The sequence below is a fragment of the Branchiostoma belcheri genome, unplaced genomic scaffold, assembly GCF_001625305.1.
Source record: "Branchiostoma belcheri isolate BF01 breed outbred unplaced genomic scaffold, Haploidv18h27 scaffold44, whole genome shotgun sequence".
Lineage (NCBI taxonomy): Eukaryota > Metazoa > Chordata > Leptocardii > Amphioxiformes > Branchiostomatidae > Branchiostoma > Branchiostoma belcheri.
In genome coordinates this window covers 49,002-68,318 of record NW_017804065.1, presented here as the reverse complement: position 1 = coordinate 68,318, position 19,317 = coordinate 49,002, and the positions used below count along the sequence as shown (strand labels likewise).

Sequence of the window (19,317 nt, the reverse complement as noted above, 5' to 3'; positions counted from 1 at the left end):
TAGGCGAATACCGAAGAAGGGATCATAACACCTTGGAACTGTCAGAGAAGCCAAAGTTTGTCAGTTTTGAGAAGACAGTATCCAGGTTAGTAACTAATATCCACGTTAGCTCGTATATACAACTACCATACACTTCTAAGATTTCAATGTGCGAGCAAATCTTTAAAAGCTTCTTCTTTAAGCAATATCTATTTTCTGCATGTGAAATATGTTCTTTGCGCCATATAAATAAAGCATGTACACTGGTTACAGATGTTTTAATAGAAAATAGTTTTCGGATGGTGAGCTTTGATGTTTACTGTTAATCACAGATGAAAAAAAACTTCTCACTCGTAGAAATAAAGGAAGTTTTTCCAAACACAGTTCTACAATATGTCACCGTCCCGTCTTGTGTCCGTGACCCTCCTTTATACCGTCCTGTGCGGCCTGACCCTCGGCAACGTGCGACGCCCAGCCGTGGTGGCGTGTCGCTTCTCTCGGTACATCCGCAATGTCCTGTCAGCTGACAGCGTTTTACAGGTGAGTGTGTCCTCAATTTCCCCCGAATGTGTTTAGAAGGTTTTATGATGAATACTTATGGTACTGGGGGCTTTACTTGGTTGCATAGGGAGCATTTGAGCTCAGCACAAATTCAGTCAGTTTATATATGTACTCTAAACTATGGCTGATGCCCGCGGGTTATTAAACTATGACCTAGCTCGCGTGACTCACGTCGGTCGGGCATAATACAAGCTTCCCCCAGCTTGTGATTCCCAAGTCATGTTCAGCTCGAGAACACTTCGATATAACTCAAATTCTAGTCAAGGAGGTCAGGACAGTGACAGTGACAGTGTTCAGGCTCTCCACCGACATGGCAGGACAGGGCAGTTCTGTGAAGGGTCGCGGCAGAAGAATGACCTCAAGACGAATTCGGCGCCTTTGCGAAATGGCGGACTTGGAACAGGTTGTGAAGCCTCGCTGCACACTGTACGTGCGGGGTGAAGTGCGCAGCACTGTCGCCACCCCACCCCCCATTGTTGAAGGAACCACTGTCGCTATGTCGAACATGTCCATATTTTTGTTTACCTTGTCCCCGCAACGACCAGTACAGGTCGCGGGACTAGGTAGGTACATGTAGGTATGCAGAATTGTCGACCACGCCCAGCCTTCGGCCAAGCTTAAGGGCGCACTGGCAAAACTGAGTCATTAGCAAGTCTTCTTATGACGGTTTACGTTCGCGGAAAGTAATTATACATTTCGCTGAAAAGGGGCTTGACCAACCTCCTACTGAAATATTAATCATCGGCAAATGTTTGAGACCCTTTGCTGGAAAATGCGTGGATCCAAGTCTATCTATACATGTACATTTCGCTTTACGTTCGCGGAAAGTAATAATACATTTCGCTGAAAAGGGGCTTGACCAACCTCCTACTGAAATATTCGGGCGTTTTCCCGTGTTTCAGAACATTAAAACTATTGCCAGCTCATCTCTTCTCCTTCTCATTTCTTAAGTATAGCATGTAGTGTGAGAGTGTAGATAATTGATTTTCTTATCTATATGAATGGAATTTCAGCATCGGAGTAACCCACACATCACACAATCGGTGACATGAAATGGCCAGTATCGAACGTACATCATCGTGAATGTTAAGGCCATGCCATATATACACCCGCAATACCATTTTGTAGTGTAGCTTGTGTAACCTATGCCAAGAAGGTTGTGTCGTCGTTCGTGTGTGTGTGTGTGTGTGTGTGTGTGTGCATGTTTGTGTTTGTGTGTGTGTGTGCGTGTTTGTGTGTGTGTGTTGTGTGTGTGCGCGCGCGCGCGCGCGCGTGTAGGTGTCTGTCTGTCTGTAAACTTGATAACTCGATAAAGCTTACACGGATTATCTTGATATTTGGTAGGTGGGTAGGTCTTGATGGGACCTCGAAATGATTAGATTTTCCCTGGTGGTTTGCTATGGTACTGCAGCAGATCTCGTGATTTGGACGTGCTAGGGTCACGGGATTTTTGTACTCGAGAAGTGACGTGAGTTAGGGCCTCCTAGCAGCTTGTTCGGAAACTACAGGGGGCGTTTGTTAAAAATGAGAATATGATGAACTGACATACGAGTATTATAAGCAATGATAAACATTTATAAATCGTCAGTCATAACGTCATTTGGCGACATTATGAGGTTGTGGAACTCTAGTTATATTGCCTGTTTTAACCTCAATTCCCTTCTTGCATTGTAGCAAACTACCCACTGCGGCGAGCAAAAACTGTCAGGAAGCTTTATCGGAAATTCCAGCATTCTACTGCGCAAGCCACGCGGGGTATGTAATATAGGGTTAACGACCCGCCTTCTTTCGGTGTATACGGTGTTAAAGAATATGGTCGGCTATGATAGCCATCGAATGAACCACAATGTGAGTAAAACTGGTGCATTATGCCGGAGGGCGCGTATATACACGCTATACAGACAAGGAAGCTACATGTAGGTGGTACAACTTACAGGAACAGATCATGCCTTATGTATATACTATTTCTGAATATAGTAAAAAACATCGAGAATTCTACTAAAGATTGTGAATTCGTGTTTCTTCCCAGGTCACTCCCATCCAGCGGGCCCGACTCCTTGCCCCGGTGCTGGGCCGGTTCAGGGACACCCTTCTCCGAGTGGCCAACCAACAAAGTCCCGGGGAACTCAGGGAATGTCTGGAGAGTTACCAAGCAGAACAGAGCAGGCTGGCCAGCTCGCTGTCTTCTTTTGTACGATATCTCTCCATTCTTCCATCTTTGAAATGAATTTGCGTTTTTTATGTCCTAAAAGTAATGGGATGTTTCAGTTTTATCGGTTGATTGGTGATTGAATGATTGATTGATTGAATGATTGATTGATTGATTGATTGATTGATTGATTGATTGGTTGGTGGGTTGGTGGGTTGGTTGGTTGGTTGGTTGGTTGGTTGGTTGGTTGGTTGATTGGTTGGTTGGTTGGTTGGTTGGCTGGCTGGCTGGTTGGTTGGTTGGTTGGTTGGTTGGTTGACTGATGAATCAACGAACGTTGCAGTAAAGGGTAGAATACCGGACACACCGAGTCCTATCGAACCACACTACGAACTAAATGTTCTCCTATATATGGGCAAAGATTATACAAGACAACTACGGTTTTCCCTGCTACCTCTCCAACACGTGTTGAACTTGTTCTTGTTTTTGACCTACAGGTGACAAAGATCAAGGAAAGCATCAGAGCGCATGCACCTCTCTACCTGACCCTTGGGGCGGTTGAAGACAGGGTGACCCAAGCTCTGGCTGACTATGCGGAACGTGGAATATCTCCGGTCAGTATATTTGAAAGAAAGACACAGTAGGTGGTAAGGTGGTCTTGTTGTTAGGGTTGATGGCTTAGAATCTGAAGGTTCTGGGTTCAATTGATGAGTTCGGGTTAAACATGAAGTGTCTGATTTGCTTCGTTACATTTGTCAATAGTTGGAAACCACAGAGGTGGATCCGGCCTACTGGCGACTCGTACTGATAGACATGGACACCGCCATGGTAGAACTGCGTCGCATCGGTCGTCTGTTGGGCCCGACGTGTGAAGACTGAACACAACACAGCTCTTCTGGATAAACAATTTTTTTTACAACGTCCATTCATGTAGTTGCCTAAGACCCATCTGTTGTAGTGTATCTATTTATCTATTACCTCCAGGTACGGAAGTATTGTTTTGGGTGGCTGACCTGTGGATTTGTGTATCTGATTGTCCGGACAGAGTAGGCTGACAGCATGTAGGTGGGGAGAAGATTGACAGACAGAATGACAGTAGGTGAAATGTCTCAGAATCTGTACTAACGCCAAACATTGCACACTTACCGGAGTCTGAATCATTTTAGAAACATGCATGTCTGTGGCATGAGGAGCGACAATCATCGAAGACTAGAGAACCAATACCAGGACATAGATAGGTCCTGTTGTTAGCCTTTACTGACGAATTATAACAATAGATGTTTTGCACTGTGCCACTGTGACAAGTCGTCTCAGGCACCTCATTTCATACGTGATGATTTGTCGTTCTAAGGGTTTAGTCAAGGTCCAGGTCTGGCACTGATATGTAAGGGTTGGCAAGAAGATTGAGTTGAAGAGTTTGGCTTTGGTTTCCATGGGGATGCTGGGGTGCTTCAGGAGCGGCACTAGTTGGTAACTGACACTGTTTGCTTTTTGGACTCTGGTCTCTATTTCTCTGTCCAGTTTACCATCCTCTGTGAAGATACTGCCGAGGTATATGAATTCTTTAACCTGCTTTAAACCCCTGTTGTTAATCTCAATGTCAAGGTTTCCAGGTGTTCTACTGATTTTCAGACTTTCTGTTTTGATTACTTAGTGTGCAAATAAAATCGTGATTTGCATGAATCAAAATAGCTTAACATATTCTCCACACATGTTAGCTTGTACTATGGACGTAAAAAATCATGCTTGTACTTTGTTCGACATTTTAACTTATACACATTTTAATACTCCTTGGCTGTCCAGTTTAGGTAGACCATTGATTGTACACATTGAAGAATGGTAAATAAACTGGTATGTTCTACTTATAAACAATAAAGGTTGGTGAACATAATGAATTGGTATGGATTGAACTGCTTAGTAATAAAGTCTAACCTGAATCCAATGGTAATCAACCAGTGCATATCATTATTGCTGTACAGAAAATCGTTTGATACTAAGATACGAGCATTGGTGGCAGGGATGAGATTCTTAAAATACGGTATTTTTGGTTATATATACATACATGCATATAGCTTTAACTGACGCTTACATTTATATGTTCAAAGGTTGGGTGTGACCGACCAATCAGTGTAATATAATAATGGCATTTTCAAACTTTACATACTACAAATACGTTCCAAATTGTCAATTCTATTGGCCAACGGTTAAAAGACATATATTTCCAAACTTTTCTAAAAGAAATGCACAATGACAACAAAGGTGGAGCTGCCAGAAATAAATTAAGATCGTATAGACTGTTTAAAACTACATACAATGAAGAAAAATACCTACGTAATGAAAATGTGAAAATCAGAAATGCAGTCACAAGATTAAGGATAAGCTGTCACAAACTACAAATTGAAACTGGAAGACATACCCGCACCCCTCTGGAACAAAGGTTATGTAAATGTTGTAATCTGAATAGAATAGAGGACGAATGTCACTTTGTTATAGAATGTAGATTATATAGTAAAGAGAGAAGTGATCTGTATAGGCTTGTACAAAACCTATTTCCTTATTTCATACACTTGAGCACTGTAGAAAAATTCATATTCCTGATGCGACTTGACAAACCTTCCATCGATAAACATATCTGTTCATTTATTTCTACCATAACTGAAAAGCGAGAAGTCGAATTTATGCAATGATAGTTAGTTTTATTTTGTATATATTTCTCCATTATGTTTTGTTTTGACCTGTACTTAGCCCAGTGTGGCAAAAATGTGCAATAAAGGTCGTCATTCATTCATTCATTCATTTATAATCAGCTGCTGCTGCGCCGTATGCTGGTGTTACGCCAAACGGCGATTATATCGGATACACAGATGCAGATACAGAAACTGTTATACCGGCTATACAGATACAATAGATGCAAATACAGAACCTGGTATGTTGCGCAGAAGGATGGCTATACCGAAGACTAAGAAGACGACACATACGGTTAGGACATACGGACAGGTATTAGTAAAAGATAGTATTTGAAGTTAGTAATAATGAAAAACAAGCAGCTCAACCTACCTTGCAAGTGGTAAGCCTGTCCCTGTCCTGTCATTTATATACGTCGATAAAGGTTTTACATCCAGTTAATGAGATACACATGAAAACTGTTACTCAAGCAACTGGAAAGGTTTTAATAAAATATTTATCATATACATGTATTATTACATGTACTAGTCTACGATATAACGATAAAGTGACCGTTGTAGTTAAATGTACAACGGATGTTACCTAAATTTTAGGTACTAAAACAGATGGGTTTAGGCATCTACATGAATGTACTTAACACAAGTACAGTTGTCACAGCATTCAAACGAGAGTATTGAGCACGACCTTGCACTATGAGTTATACAAAAGTGAAAGGACCCAAATGCTGCCGTGCTTGTAGCGAGAGAGACGCCGAAAACAATGCCTCCATTTTTATGGACACGCTACAGGCAGACGCTCTTCTATGTCAAGTAGATTTAGAATCATCAGGTGCAAAATGTTGGGCGTCTGGTGTACGCAGAGCTCTAGAGGAATGTGGTTATGCTTTTGTCTGGCAAAATCCCCAGTCAATTGTCTCAAACACGTCCCCTATTATTTCGTCAATTTATCAGCGTCTAAAAGATATCTATTTTCAGACATTTCTATCCGAAATCCACAACGATAACAGAATTGCAAATGCAAAGAATAAACTCAGATTATACAGACTATTAAAACATTCTTATAACGAAGAAGAATATCTTAAGTTAGCAAATGTACGCCATAGACCACCATCACAAAACTACGAATCAGTTGCGAATTGAAGCAGGAAGACATAACCACACTCCCCTAGAGCAAAGAATCTGCCAATTTTGTAGTCTAGATAGAGTAGAGGACGAAGTACATTTCACCATAGATTGTCCTTTATATGACAGTGATAGACGCATACTCTTCGGACATGTTTTTTTTAAAACATTAAAAAACATTTTTTTAACATTTAACATTTTTTAACATTCAACATTAAAAAACATTTTTTTAACATTTAACATTTTAAACATTTTTTTAAATTTACTTAAAAGTAAATTTCCCCACTTTGGATTCTTAACAAGTAGAGAAAAATTTATATTCCTGTTAACTCTTGACAAACCGAATCTAACTACACATACATCATCTTACATTTATACAATTACTAAGAAGCGAGAAGAAGTTGAAAAGACTAGAATACATTAGAGATTTATATATGCATGTACATGTAATAGTTATATGTATATTTATATGAATGTGTATTCGAATATGTATAATGTGACCTGTGCTTAGCCCAGTGGGGCAAAAATGTACAATAAAGGTCTTCATTCATTCATTCATTCATTGTTATGGGGGTAATAAAAATGCTATTTCCAGTAGAGCTGTGTTGTGTTCAGTCTTCACACGTCGAGCCCAACAGACGGCCGATGCGACGCAGTTCTAACATGGCGGTGTCCATGTCTATCAGTACGAGTCGCCAGTAGGCCGGATCCACCTCTGTTGTTTCCAACTATTGACAAATGTAACAATGGTATAAGTAAAGTGTTGGAAGGATGAAGAAAACGATACTTTGACTGAAACCATAAGCTCCATGACTTTATGAACAACAGACTATCCACAGACAACACGCGCACCAACTATTGATGGAGTGAAACTGTATTTCTTTCCAAATATAGAGTACGTACTGACCGGAGATATTCCACGTTCCGCATAGTGAGCCAGAGCTTGGGTCACCCTGTCTTCAACCGCCCCAAGGGTCAGGTAGAGAGGTGCATGCGCTCTGATGCTTTCCTTGATCTCTGTCACCTGTAGGTAAAAAACAAGAACATAAAGTTCAACACACGTGTTCTTTACTACCCAAGGAGAGATAGCAAAAATACCCACAAAAACACCGGCAAAGCTGTCGTTGTCTTGTACAATATATACGTAAGTCGTATTAGGAAAGCAGTATTTTATTTTGTTATGTGGTTCTATAGGACTTCAGGAAGTGTATGAAATTGTCCCTTTTACATTAACGCCTGTTGATTCATCAATCAATAGATCGATCGATCGATCAATCAATCAAGCAAGGAAGCAAGCAATCATACAACTGATCAATCAATTAATCAATTGATCGATTTATCAACGCATTACTTTACTTGGAGGACATAAAAAAACGCAATTTGATTCCAAAGATGGAAGAATAGAGAGATATCGTACAAAAGAAGACAGCGAGCTGGCCAGCCTGCTCTGTTCTGCTTGGTAACTCTCCAGACATTCCCTGAGTTCCCCGGGACTTTGTCGGTTGGCCACTCGGAGAAGGGTGTCCCTGAACCGGCCCAGCACCGGGGCAAGGAGTCGGGCCCGCTGGATGGGAGTGACCTGGGAAGAAAGTCACAAAATCTAAAACACTGATTGTTTTACTCTATTGAGAAATAAATATCAACGTTAACATGCCAGCTAGTACGTGCAATCAAATCCATTTAACCAAAGGCCCTTTAAATTTGTTAGTAATACTGCAATCTGGGTTCGAAACGGCCAGAGGTTGATATCTAAGATTCCCCAATACATGTGAAAGACAGACTGTGACTGATCCGGGCACGAGCAGTCACAGTGCGGATGGTGAATAACATAAACTACTTACCCTGTGTGGTTTGTCCAGGAGGATGTTGGAATCTCCTGTGAAGCTCGGAGACAGTTTTTCCTCGCCACAGTGGGTAGTTTGCTATAAAGTATAAGAAATGATTTGGGGTTAAAACTGACAAGATTTATGAACAAGAGGTCGAAGATTTTATACTTTCGTCATGTTTGAGTTTGGGTTGTCAGAAATGTGCTGCTGTATATAGTTTGACTTTTATTTTGCTGGTACGTGAACCAAAGGATGTGTGACTCATAAGTCGTGGTACAGAAACACATGTTACACGAGTTTGTTACACGGATTTTCTGACTTAGTCACGATTCTTGTCATTGTCGTCACTACTGAGTGCTGTGGAGTTTTCATGTTGGTGGTTTCATTGACTTGCACGCTACCGGAAATAGTCGCAGCCCTTAGGACGGGACGTCAAGCTGCTAGGGGGACCAAACTTACACCACTTATTCGTGACATAATAAGCTATCTGTCACCATAAAACAAGACCATATCATGTTCAGGACAAAAGATACAAAACCCGGAAATTCTGCTGCAGTACCAAGGTCATCCGCCAGGAGGCCCATATTTGAACTTGACCTTTGGCTTTTCAAGACTTACCAACATACCAAATATCATCACAATCCATAAAGGCGTTCTGAAGTTATGTTGACCACAATGTTGCGGAAACACACACAGACAGACACACAGACGGACACGCCAAAAACAATACCTCCATTTTTCATGGAGGTAATAAGTCCTGAGACAGACGTCAACGACCTTATAAACATCTGTTGCCCCCCCCCCCATCCCCGGGAACCTCTAGTATTCCCCAAACTTATAAGCACTTGGTCTACATTAGAAGCTAAATTTCAAACCTATAAGTGCCGCTGCAATGCTGCAATACCTTAGAAAGCCACTAGAATGCCCAAATTCGAACTGAACCTTCTTTTTTCCACACTACGAGCTACCTACAATAAACTGTAAAATAACATCCACAACATCAAAAGTTATCCCTTCTAGTCACATTCCGTCATAAAAATGACCGCAGCTCAAAAAAATATAGCAGCTTAAAAAAAGCTGCTATTTAAAACCACACCAGATACTTGCTTCCCAAGCATCTGTGTCCCACTCAAAAATCAAGACCATAGCATGTCCAAGTTATAACCGATTACAACATCAGCAACCCCTACATATGGTGTACCTAAACACATACATGTAACCTTGTGACGAAGGTAATAAACTCAGGCTATACTACAAAAAGGTATTGTAGGTGCGTGAAGGGCATGGCCTTGCCATTATCCATGATATGTATATAGGTACGAGTATAAAATTGACGACACACTCACCTGTAAAACGCTGTTAGTTGACAGGACATTGCGGATGTACCGAGAGAAGCGACACGCCACCACGGCTGGGCGTCGCACGTTGCCGAGGGTCAGGCCGCACAGGACGGTACAAAGGAGGGTCACGGACAGGAGACGGGACGGCGACATATTGTAGAACTGTGTTTTGGAAAAAAAAAATTTTTTTCATGTCTAGCCAGTTTTCAAAACTTTCTTTAAAAATCCGTGATTTGCAAGTAAACTTGAAAGAATACCATCCAAAAATAGATATTACAGCATTTGTAACTATACCAGTAAAAATGACCCGAAGAACACATATTTCACATAGAGGGAACAACAGATATTGCTTTTCGTGTCAAAGAAATCTTTTGAAGGTCTTGTGCACTGAACGTTGAACTGACAGTTTTTTAAAACTCTATATGGTTGCTGAGTATGAACTAACCTGGATATTGGATAAAAAATGTCGTCTTCTCAAGGTAGAAATCTGGAACAACCTCGCTGACCGTCTTCCCTGCGTCTGAGGATCGGAGACTTTTCCTGGCCATTTATACCGAAAATCCGGAGACATTTTTGACCATTGATATTCTAGGAAGGGTTTTAATACAATGAATAATGAAGGAATGTTTTATTTCCGAGTCGTGAGCTTCACGCGCCCTGGCCGTATGGGTTTCGGCGGAAGGTATAATTACTTTCCCGGGAACATACACCTGGTAAGCCACTAGGGTCATAGCCTGACTAAATCTAGCCTCCGTAGAAGTGGGAGTTTGATGGTCTTTGGCTGATAAGGGGTATTTCAATCAGGCTATGTTGTGAATATGCAATCGGAAAATAGCACATGAAAGCTCCCAAAGACCTTGAAGACCCCCCCCCCCAAAAAAAACAACATTTTTTGGCATGCTATGGAGGCTAGACTAAATCGCGCTCCTGGCGGCCGCCATCCTAAGGTTGCCGCCCCCATGTGGTGGGGGTCATTGACGTCCGGCTGAGAGAGCTTGTGTAATGCACAGGCTATAACTAGGCCACGACGCAATATTTCACGCATATCCAATATAGAAACTCGAGTAAAAGAAGCTAAAATCTCTTCCTAAGTATTTGAAAACAAAAAGTAGCACAGAGTAGATTTTTAGAATATACTTGCCATTGTAACATATCTATGGAATATACATGATTGTGGATTGCCATTGGATTCAAATTAGACTTTATTACTAACATGAACAATCTAGATCAGCTTATGATGTTGGCAGCTCTTTAATGTGTGCCAGTCGGAATATATCATCAGTTCATTATGATTACCGAACGTTAATGTGTACAAAACGGTGAACCGAGGCTGGATAGCCAGGGAATGAAATTAGAATATGCACATGTCAATAGCTCGCACCATTTGTCTATAACCGTAATTTTAAGACTTTGACTTTTGTGGTTTATTTGTGCGTGGCTAACGCCGGTTTCTATGTCAGGCCTTATAATGGGGTACCAAATTCTCTGTTATTCCCGTGTGAACGTGCCTCGGGATAAAAGTCTAATTGTGTTAGATTTTTCAATTCATTAAACTTCTTTCATACAACAACAAAGCAGGGGACGTACCAGTCGAACGTATTAACCGGAAACTGAACCCGTCCTAAGGATATAAAAGTCCCAACAAACTTATCGCTAAAAGTAAGGGAAGGTGACTTGATGTACTTGGAAGAAGCAACGCCGTATTTCACCTGCAGCTGTATTACACAATCTCTCGCTTGACCAGTGGAAGAGCTGCTAGAAGCGTGATTTATTCAGGAAAGCCCTGAGGGGTCAAGGACGAGAGGGCGGTCAGTACAGGTAGGACTTGCTGGTAGGAACTGGGATTCTGATTTTAAAGCTAGTATCACTCTTAGAAATTGCTCCGGTGGCAAAGTGGTCTTGTGGCAATGTTTGTGGACTTAGAATCTTATGGGTCTGGGTTTGACTTCCTGACCCTAGTGTTGTGCCCTTGGAAAATGCACCAATGGCACAACATTTATAACTTTGTCGTCAGTATATAATTGTAGTGGAGAGTCGCACTGTCTTAGTTTCTGTTCATAGCCATTCCATTACAATCTCCAACGTGCTCGAAAACAGTGACAAATGCTTTAGCATATTTTCTATTTTTATGACATTTGCGGAAGTACGCGTACGTGTCTATTCTTTCAAAATTGCCTCATCACTATCAGTGCACGTGGCATACCTTCAGTTACACTATCAGAGGTCGGGACGGAAATGGGGTGCAAACTATCGCAATTCCGATAGAAATCCCCGTGGGGCGGAAACTATCGCCGAATTCAAAAGTTATATTGACTATGTCTTCATACATTATCACATTTGTAGAGCACGTGTCAATTCTGTACAAATTACATCATTATCAATTATCAATTATAATTTTGTGGTTTTTATTTTGCTTTGGATGGATGAACTTAAGCACTAGGTCACAGCTTTATTTCAGAGCATTTGTAGATATGATAAAGGAGTCCTAAACTATCTATCTCACAGAATCGACTTTTTGTGCAACAATTGTAACGGATAAAATGTATGGGAAGTTGATAAACAGTACTATAGAGTGTGTCTAATATCTATACTAACCGATTTATAGTAAACAGTAGCACATGTATACTGAAGTCATGATGTGTTAATCAGGATGTGCAGTAAATATTGGACACATTCCAAGTTTGTGTCTGCGATAATACAATCTCGGCCTAGAGCGATAAAATATACTGGCCTAGATACAAATGTATGAGGACGTCGAGTCAGGACATGACACAAATAGATACAAAAATTCTGTAGACGCGAAACGAAACTTCCTCGCGGACAAGCTATAATTCTACGTAAATATGTATGTTCTCGTCTCTTTTTTTACTTTTAGGGACGTATTGTTCTAAAAATATGTCACTTCAACTACTTCCGGAAGAGTTCCTGGAAGTTCCAGTTGTCCACTTATCGTCTGTCGTGATGCAATTTCAACTGGAAATGAAACCGTAAACGACGACGTATAGTCAAGCATATTACTTCTTGTAGAAATCGTCATTAAACAGTGGTGAAACAAGTGAGAAGAAGCTGAATTCAAGACTATATTACTCATGCTAACGTGACAATGTATACATGTACACGCACAATACATGTATCTATGAACCTATGGGTACTTGGGTACAGAAAAGGTCTTCATTCATTCAGTAGAATCGTTGGTATAGAAATCCTTATGAAGTACAACCAATGTACCACATTCTGAGTTGCGTTACTTTGTACAGACTACACAGGTGATTTCCCGCCCAGCGATGTAAGGACCACACGGCAGAGAGCCACACGCGGCTTCCACCAGATAGAACAGGGCGCCATCTTTGCTCTCGTAGGTGCCGATCGCCACATCCGGGTTCTTGTCTACGCAGACGAACTCTGTGCGTCCTTGGTGCGTCTCGTGGGCACTCATCAGATAACCCTGGTACTCCTTGTGCCAGTCTGTTATGGAGAATCACACAAGAATAAAATACGGCAAGGCGGTCAGAGATGGCAGGCTTCACACGGTCACAGGTAAGCGTCCTCTGGCTAGAACTGAAGAAACTGCAGTGCCCTAAAGAAGGTCTTTCTTCCCCTCTCTCTGACGTTCTATGAAAACTATATTTGCCAGCGTATTGTGTAATACAAATTACTTTTACTGACCTGATGGCGAGTATGCTAATCAAAACACAGAAAAACATTCCTCACCGTTAGGACATGCCGTCCGTGCGGGGATCATGACGGTACTGGACCGGACCTGAGCCCGACAGACGGCGCACGGCACGTCGTAGTCCGCCACCGTAGCGATCCCCTCAGCATTGACCGTGGAGAAGAAGTCGTCCTGCCCGTGGATTTGGAACTCTGAGCCGTACAGGAAGTTCTTCGTCTGCAGAAGTGGATTATAAATATGCATGGAGATGAAAAGACCGCATCTCAATCATTAGTGGAATTGCTACCGTGTAGGCATTTTCACAATTGTCCTGAATGTATAATGCATGGGATATCATATGTCAATATATACTTGAATTTGCTATTTGAATCCTTTGAGAGAAATCATGGTACAGAAGATGATCGATACACATGTATTGTTACATGTTACGAACCTGTGGGCCATCTTTGAAGTGATCCCATGATACATTGCGAGTTGGGAGACACAGGTAGTTGGAGCCGCCGCCATGTTTGGTGTAGTGGGACCCTCCTGCCACGCCTTTTGTTAACACGGTAGAAAGAATACACATCTGAGACTTATCATGTAAAAAGCATTGAAGAAAGGCAAGTTTTAATGGTTACGTTGAAGTACTTGTGTGCATAAGAATTACACTTCATGAGCGCACACGCACACGCACATAACGTACCTGTGTAGACTGTGTCTATGTCCTTACTCTTCCCGCACACCTCCCGTCCCCACCGGGTAAAGAGAGCTCCTCCTTGCCCGGGAAAGTCGTGCTGAACACTCCGGCTCACAGGCTCGTCTCGGAAGGGTGTCATTCCATCATCGTCCGCTGCGCGGCGTGACCGCATCGCTGCATTCTTAACGTGTATATATTTGACAAGTTAGCATGTGATCTAGGAATCTCACTGTGATCTCACTGCTCAAGGAAATTGGATGAGTTAGGACTTGAGTCATGTATCCTGCATCTTTGTTTTATTTTGTCTGACCCTTGCCTATTTCCGGTGCGGAAAACGGTCCTTTTCTAGTGGACCGGCATGTTAACGCTCTATTTGGTCAATGTCTATTCTTTGGAATTCCTGCCGCATCTTGAAGCCTGGTAGAAGCTAGAATGTTTCACAAATTTAAAGACTCAAAAAGAAAAAAAAACAAGCAAGCAAGTTAGCAAGCAAACAAATAATATGAAGGACAAATGAAGAGAAAACTGATAGACCCTAGTAATAATTTAGCCTCTCAACTGTCTCCCATTGCCCTCTCTTATATGGAATCACCATTTTGAATACGTCACAGCGTCTAGGTAAGTTAAGCTGTTGTTGTGTGCAATGGTCAAGGTGATAGCATAACATGATACTGGGATATTACCTCCATGGTGACAGTAATACCTGACATTTCCACATGGATGTTACTGACGCCAGTAGGCCGTTCTCAGATTAGGCATAGCTGTGCATATTATTAAGAACAAGGTTGTGTGGGGGCGACAATATCTCAACATCTCGTACCGGTACACTGTGGTATCATTCCTCCACGGGTGCACTTCTCACTGTTTACAACTCTGGAAGAATACATACGCGTGAGGTGATCTTTTAAACCCGTAAAAAATGATGTATCACGTCGGTAAAACGATGATAATTTTCACTATCGTGATTCCATACATGTATGTTGGTATAGGAGCGGCCACTGGAAATGTTTACAACGTTACACTTACGAATAGCAGTACTAGTGATATAGGTTTTCGCAATTCAACATGGCCTAACGGATCGTCCGAGATCGTCTGTGACAACTTTGCTGTGTCCAACGCATCTGAACTGGGAGTAAACGCCACGTCTAACGCCTACCGATGTGTGGGGAACGAGTTGTCAAATGTCAGCGTCAAGCGGTACGTGTCCGGATCCGTTGGAACTGTGTTTGTGTTGTGCGTTACTATATGCCTTGGCGTCTGGTCAGCCGTGGTAAACGGTCTTCCACTCGCCGCCATCGTCAAGCAAGAACAGCTCCACACCCCTGCCTACATCCTCATGGCCAATCTGGCAGCCAGCGACGTCCTGGCGGGCGTGGTCTTCGTCTTGTCGGGTAGTACGGTTCTGTATTCCAGCGTAACAGGGGCCGTGTCTTTTCCCATCGTCTCACGTCTCCGGTTCACGGCGATCATTCTCTCCGGACTGTCCTCTGCCTACAGCCTGATGGCCCTGACCGCTGAGCGTTTCTGGTTCATCGTCTACGGGATGACCTACGTCAACAACGTCACCAACGACAGGTGCAAGGTCGTGATCATGATCGTCTGGGTGTGGTCTGTTCTTCTGGCGATTCTACCCTACTTCGACTGGGAATGTGCAGGGCAATCTGATCACACATGCCTGCCGTTAGGTGGAGGGTTGTCCTACGGTTACGTGGTTGTTATCCTAGTGTTCGTTTTCATCCCGATGGCGGCGATTTTCCTCTCCAACATGGGGATACTGTGGTGCCTCTGGAAGCACGTGAACGCCATCGCTGCCCAAGAAGCCGCTGTGGGCGCCCAGCCGACTACAAGCAGGAAATCCGCGGTCACCATCGTCATCCTCACCGCCGTGTTTCTAGTAGGGTGGCTGCCATTTTTCTCCAGGATGGCTCTCCTTACCAAGGATGTGCGTTCGCTGCATAGATCGATGATCTTCGTCATCCTGAACTCTTCTATCAATCCTGTGATCTACGGGTTCCGTCTGAAGGAGGTCCGTCGCGGAGTCGTACGGCTGTTCACGAGCAACAGCAGCAACGAACCGGAGAACTAAACATGGAAATGCGTTTTCTTTATCCTTGATCTATTTGAATGATTTAGATATATGTTTAGATTTACCACATTTGTGGAAGGCTTGACGTATTAAACAGACAACAATTTCCTTTCAATACGTCCGTTCGGATACCAGACTGAAAGGATTGAACCACTCACATCGGAAAGGACCCCTACTTTTTCTTTACCACAAGAACACCTAGTGCTGGGAGTGTAGGTGGGCAGAAACCTCATAATTTAATGACGGTTTCCACTCGTTGATGTAATGAGCAGTCTCGCAACTATATACACCTCAGCCTGACTAAGTCGCCAACCGGTTACCAAATATCAATTGACAATCAATAAAGCACAACTTCTAGAGTTACGCTGCTCAAACGCAGTTACAAACAAATGTCACCGAGTTAATCTTCAACTTGGCGAAGGCAGCAAAAACTTAAGACAAACTCACGCTACTGGCATCCAGTTGTGCCTTCAAGCCCTGTATTCCGGCCTCGTATCCCCGCATTTTGTGGTCGATCACGCCGATAGAAGCCGCGCAAAGCAGCGCCGTGAGGACGGCCAACGCCTTACCGCCTCTTGGAGCTGTCCGCCCGGGTTTCTCAGTGCAACTGTACGGCAACATGCTCAGCTTCGTGACTTGGTCTCCGCCTTAGGAAAGAAATGGACTCACACGTTTTGAATATCACTGCTGCGCTGGTGCGATGAGCTAGGTTAAAGAGAGACGTACTCCTTACTCGGCCATAAACCTGTCGAAAACGTATTTTGCGACTGAGGAACAGCCTGAAGGAAATGTAATTTTGTTGAACAGGGCAATTTCTGAGAAGGCCGAGTCACGATGTGTTTCCGTAACTTGATCAGAAACATTGCACCAGCTTGAGTTAAGAAAAAAACCCGCATCCTGCCATTGTCATAACCAGTTCAAGAGATTGCGTGTGTGTGGGTGTAGTCTACAGAGGATGAGGAACTCAAATCCTTCCTCGTCCACATAACGTTACATTTAGGCGACGGCTGCCTGTAATTATATAAGCTGTCCTGAATTTATGAGTAATACTTCAACAGGGAATTCGCTGGTTTCTCGTACTCATACGTTTCCAGATGTTAAGAATCAAGAAGACCGTACGGACATGTTCGATCTGACATGTTTGTGCCGGAGGCTTGTCTGACTTCCTCAGCACGTGGACTACGTGATAGCGACAGTCGTTATCAGCACAACCAGGCTGGACATGTTTTTCATCGGCCTGGTCTGGGTAAAAACTGGGGAAAGTACCTCTGGCATTATGGCAACTGGCCAAGCCAAGAATGTTTCCTAGCTGTATAGTGGAGGACTTTCTTGCTGAATAACGCAAAACATTAAGTTTTTGCATAAGGGTTGAAAGATAAAAAGGAGGAGGAGAAAAAGAAGCACAATTCCGTAAGATTTCTATACTTTTAATTGAAGCACATGCTCAATTAGGACTTGAGTCTTTCCAAGGTCAATGACATTTCAGAATCTGTGCTTTTTCGTAAGGCCACAGCAAATTAATTTTATGGATAACACTCAATGCAGACCGGCCAAATTTAAGAAAGCACAAAAAAGATTCCAAAACAATATGCCCAGCTTTTCCGAAACAAAGACCGTAAACACTGTAGCAATTAAAACCACAAAACATCACAGCCAACAAAACGTTTAGTTCTGCATTTAATAAGTACACAATGTGACATAAGTGCGGCAGTCTGGAATCACTACAGCTTCACCCAAGGCTACCGCACCGGTGCCACTTCTACAGCTACACTTAAGGCATCGCCAGAGGGGCACGACATTTCTTTTTTCTTCAAATTCATCTTATGTAAATCAATGCGCGCATACGTGGACGTCATCCTTCAATTTGACTTGCTGTGGCATAAGACGCCTGCCCTGTTCATCTTCCTTCCTTGTGTTGCCGCACGCAAGCACTTCCTTTCTATCACCACGACCCTCTGACCTGACAAAACAGTTTACTCAGTCTGGCAGCTGAAAACCGCGTAGGCTATCTTAGAAATCACGTGGTAAACACACTCACTTCCCTGTAGCAGCACTGCTGGATTTTAGAGGTAGGGATTTCTGGACCTGGTGAAGAGCCGAGAGTTGAATAATGGAGCATATGAAATGTTCTACTGGACACGGTGGTTTGATCAGAAGAGTTATGAGTTCAACGTCTGTGCTGGTTCTGTTAATGGTGGCGTCCACGGTCATAGTGTGCCAACTGAGAGTCAACTCGCTTCAGCCGAAACTTCAGGAGATAGAGGAACTCATACGGGAAAACAAGGTATGTTGATCATGAAAAGACGGGTGGAAAAATGAACTATAGAAACTTCTAAGGAATAAGTGAAACAGCTTGCTTTCAAATACGAATTTAAAAGTAGGACAGAAAAACTTTTTGTGGTACACTATATAGCTGTGTGAACGTTATCAAAAGTGGGTCATGTTTCAGCACAAATCTATAACATGAAAATTAACAGTTCATTTGCTACATTGACTGGTAAATAAAGGAGTCAGTATAATTTGAACAGTACGTGTCTGATATCTAAGTGTTTCATTGATTGAAAGACGTAGTTTGGAAATAATGTGTGTCACAGTGACATCTCATCAGCCACTGCCTCCGAAGACAAATCCCCCAGTATAATCACGTAGAAACTTCAGACAGATCTATAGGCTTTTTTATGTTATCGTATCTGTGTGTTCCAGTGCAATTATCCATCCAGCATGAGTTTGCATGTAAAGTTTTATCTAGATATTTCTTCTTTCTGATAAATCTAGCTCGCAGGTGAAGCGGCGCATGCGCGTCGTGAGCGCCGTGGCGCAACTGACGTCATAGAAGAGTTTAGTCCTCCGTTTGACGGTGGTCTGCAGGGCGGAGCCGTGTTCACACACTGGGGCAGGGAGGCATGCGCAGAACAGCTGGAGACGGTCTATGCCGGTATCAACCTTTTGACCTTTTATATACTAGACTGAAGTATTGCCTTTGACTTCCACACAGATCTTTGGTGTAGATACGGTCCGTCTACCCAATGTGTGTGTAAGATAGAGAGAGAGAGAGAGAGAGAGAGAGAGAGAGAGAGAGAGAGAGAGAGAGAGAGAGAGAGAGAGAGAGAGAGAGAGAGAGAGAGAGAGAGAGAGAGAGAGAGAGAGAGAGAGAGAGAGAGAGAGAGAGAGAGAGAGAGAGAGAGAGAGAGAGAGAGAGAGAGAGAGAGTAGAGAGAG

The 19,317-nt window shown here is 42.8% G+C and overlaps 5 protein-coding genes across 5 annotated transcripts in view; 3 read left to right on the top strand and 2 right to left on the bottom strand.

Annotated features, from left to right (window-relative positions):
• Positions 1-372: 372 nt before the first annotated feature.
• LOC109478404 lies at positions 373-3,568 on the top strand. The gene is made up of 5 exons (XM_019779933.1): positions 373-519; positions 2,215-2,295; positions 2,570-2,731; positions 3,187-3,303; positions 3,452-3,568. Exons 1-5 carry the CDS (start codon positions 373-375, stop codon positions 3,566-3,568), a joined length of 624 nt encoding a protein of 207 aa, XP_019635492.1.
• Positions 3,569-7,076: 3,508 nt separating this feature from the next.
• LOC109478476 lies at positions 7,077-9,814 on the bottom strand. The gene is made up of 5 exons (XM_019780013.1): positions 9,668-9,814; positions 8,337-8,417; positions 7,913-8,074; positions 7,403-7,519; positions 7,077-7,223 (listed from the first exon to the last, which is right to left on the bottom strand). Exons 1-5 carry the CDS (start codon positions 9,812-9,814, stop codon positions 7,107-7,109), a joined length of 624 nt encoding a protein of 207 aa, XP_019635572.1. The 3' UTR covers positions 7,077-7,106.
• A 2,473-nt stretch (positions 9,815-12,287) lies between these two features.
• On the bottom strand, positions 12,288-16,891 carry LOC109478567 (short-chain collagen C4-like). Its single transcript, XM_019780213.1, has 5 exons — positions 16,547-16,891; positions 14,020-14,194; positions 13,768-13,871; positions 13,373-13,550; positions 12,288-13,126 (listed from the first exon to the last, which is right to left on the bottom strand). The coding sequence occupies exons 1-5, from the start codon at positions 16,718-16,720 to the stop codon at positions 12,906-12,908; spliced, it is 852 nt and encodes a 283-aa protein (XP_019635772.1). The 5' UTR covers positions 16,721-16,891; the 3' UTR covers positions 12,288-12,905.
• LOC109478566 (melanocortin receptor 5-like) lies at positions 14,208-16,536 on the top strand. The gene has a single exon (XM_019780212.1). The coding sequence runs from the start codon at positions 14,933-14,935 to the stop codon at positions 16,097-16,099; it is 1,167 nt and encodes a 388-aa protein (XP_019635771.1). The 5' UTR covers positions 14,208-14,932; the 3' UTR covers positions 16,100-16,536.
• A 1,173-nt stretch (positions 16,892-18,064) lies between the features above and the next one.
• The window catches only part of LOC109478568 (short-chain collagen C4-like), a 3,028-nt gene continuing 1,775 nt past the window's right edge, over positions 18,065-19,317 (top strand). Inside the window, exons 1-2 of the mRNA XM_019780214.1 lie at positions 18,065-18,383; positions 18,875-19,034. Of these exons, the coding sequence (XP_019635773.1) occupies positions 18,210-18,383; positions 18,875-19,034 (334 nt within the window). The 5' untranslated portion in view covers positions 18,065-18,209. The remainder of the gene's footprint in view (positions 18,384-18,874; positions 19,035-19,317) is intronic.

What these genes read in the sequence shown, in the direction of transcription:
- LOC109478404 (XM_019779933.1), top strand. Translation starts at nt 373, where the DNA reads ATGTCACCGTCCCGTCTTGTGTCCGTGACCCTCCTTTATACCGTCCTG. An exon ending in CAGCTGACAGCGTTTTACAG is followed by an intron (nt 520 to 2,214) that starts GTGAGTGTGTCC and finishes CTTGCATTGTAG; the next exon opens with CAAACTACCCACTGCGGCGA. An exon ending in TACTGCGCAAGCCACGCGGG is followed by an intron (nt 2,296 to 2,569) that starts GTATGTAATATA and finishes GTTTCTTCCCAG; the next exon opens with GTCACTCCCATCCAGCGGGC.
- LOC109478567 (XM_019780213.1), bottom strand. Translation starts at nt 16,720, where the DNA reads ATGTTGCCGTACAGTTGCACTGAGAAACCCGGGCGGACAGCTCCAAGA. An exon ending in CATAGACACAGTCTACACAG is followed by an intron (nt 13,872 to 14,019) that starts GTACGTTATGTG and finishes TGTTAACAAAAG; the next exon opens with GCGTGGCAGGAGGGTCCCAC. An exon ending in ACGGACGGCATGTCCTAACG is followed by an intron (nt 13,127 to 13,372) that starts GTGAGGAATGTT and finishes TCTCCATAACAG; the next exon opens with ACTGGCACAAGGAGTACCAG.
- LOC109478476 (XM_019780013.1), bottom strand. Translation starts at nt 9,814, where the DNA reads ATGTCGCCGTCCCGTCTCCTGTCCGTGACCCTCCTTTGTACCGTCCTG. An exon ending in CCAGCTCGCTGTCTTCTTTT is followed by an intron (nt 7,520 to 7,912) that starts GTACGATATCTC and finishes TTTTACCTACAG; the next exon opens with GTGACAGAGATCAAGGAAAG. An exon ending in CGGAACGTGGAATATCTCCG is followed by an intron (nt 7,224 to 7,402) that starts GTCAGTACGTAC and finishes ATTTGTCAATAG; the next exon opens with TTGGAAACAACAGAGGTGGA.
- LOC109478566 (XM_019780212.1), top strand. Translation starts at nt 14,933, where the DNA reads ATGATGTATCACGTCGGTAAAACGATGATAATTTTCACTATCGTGATT.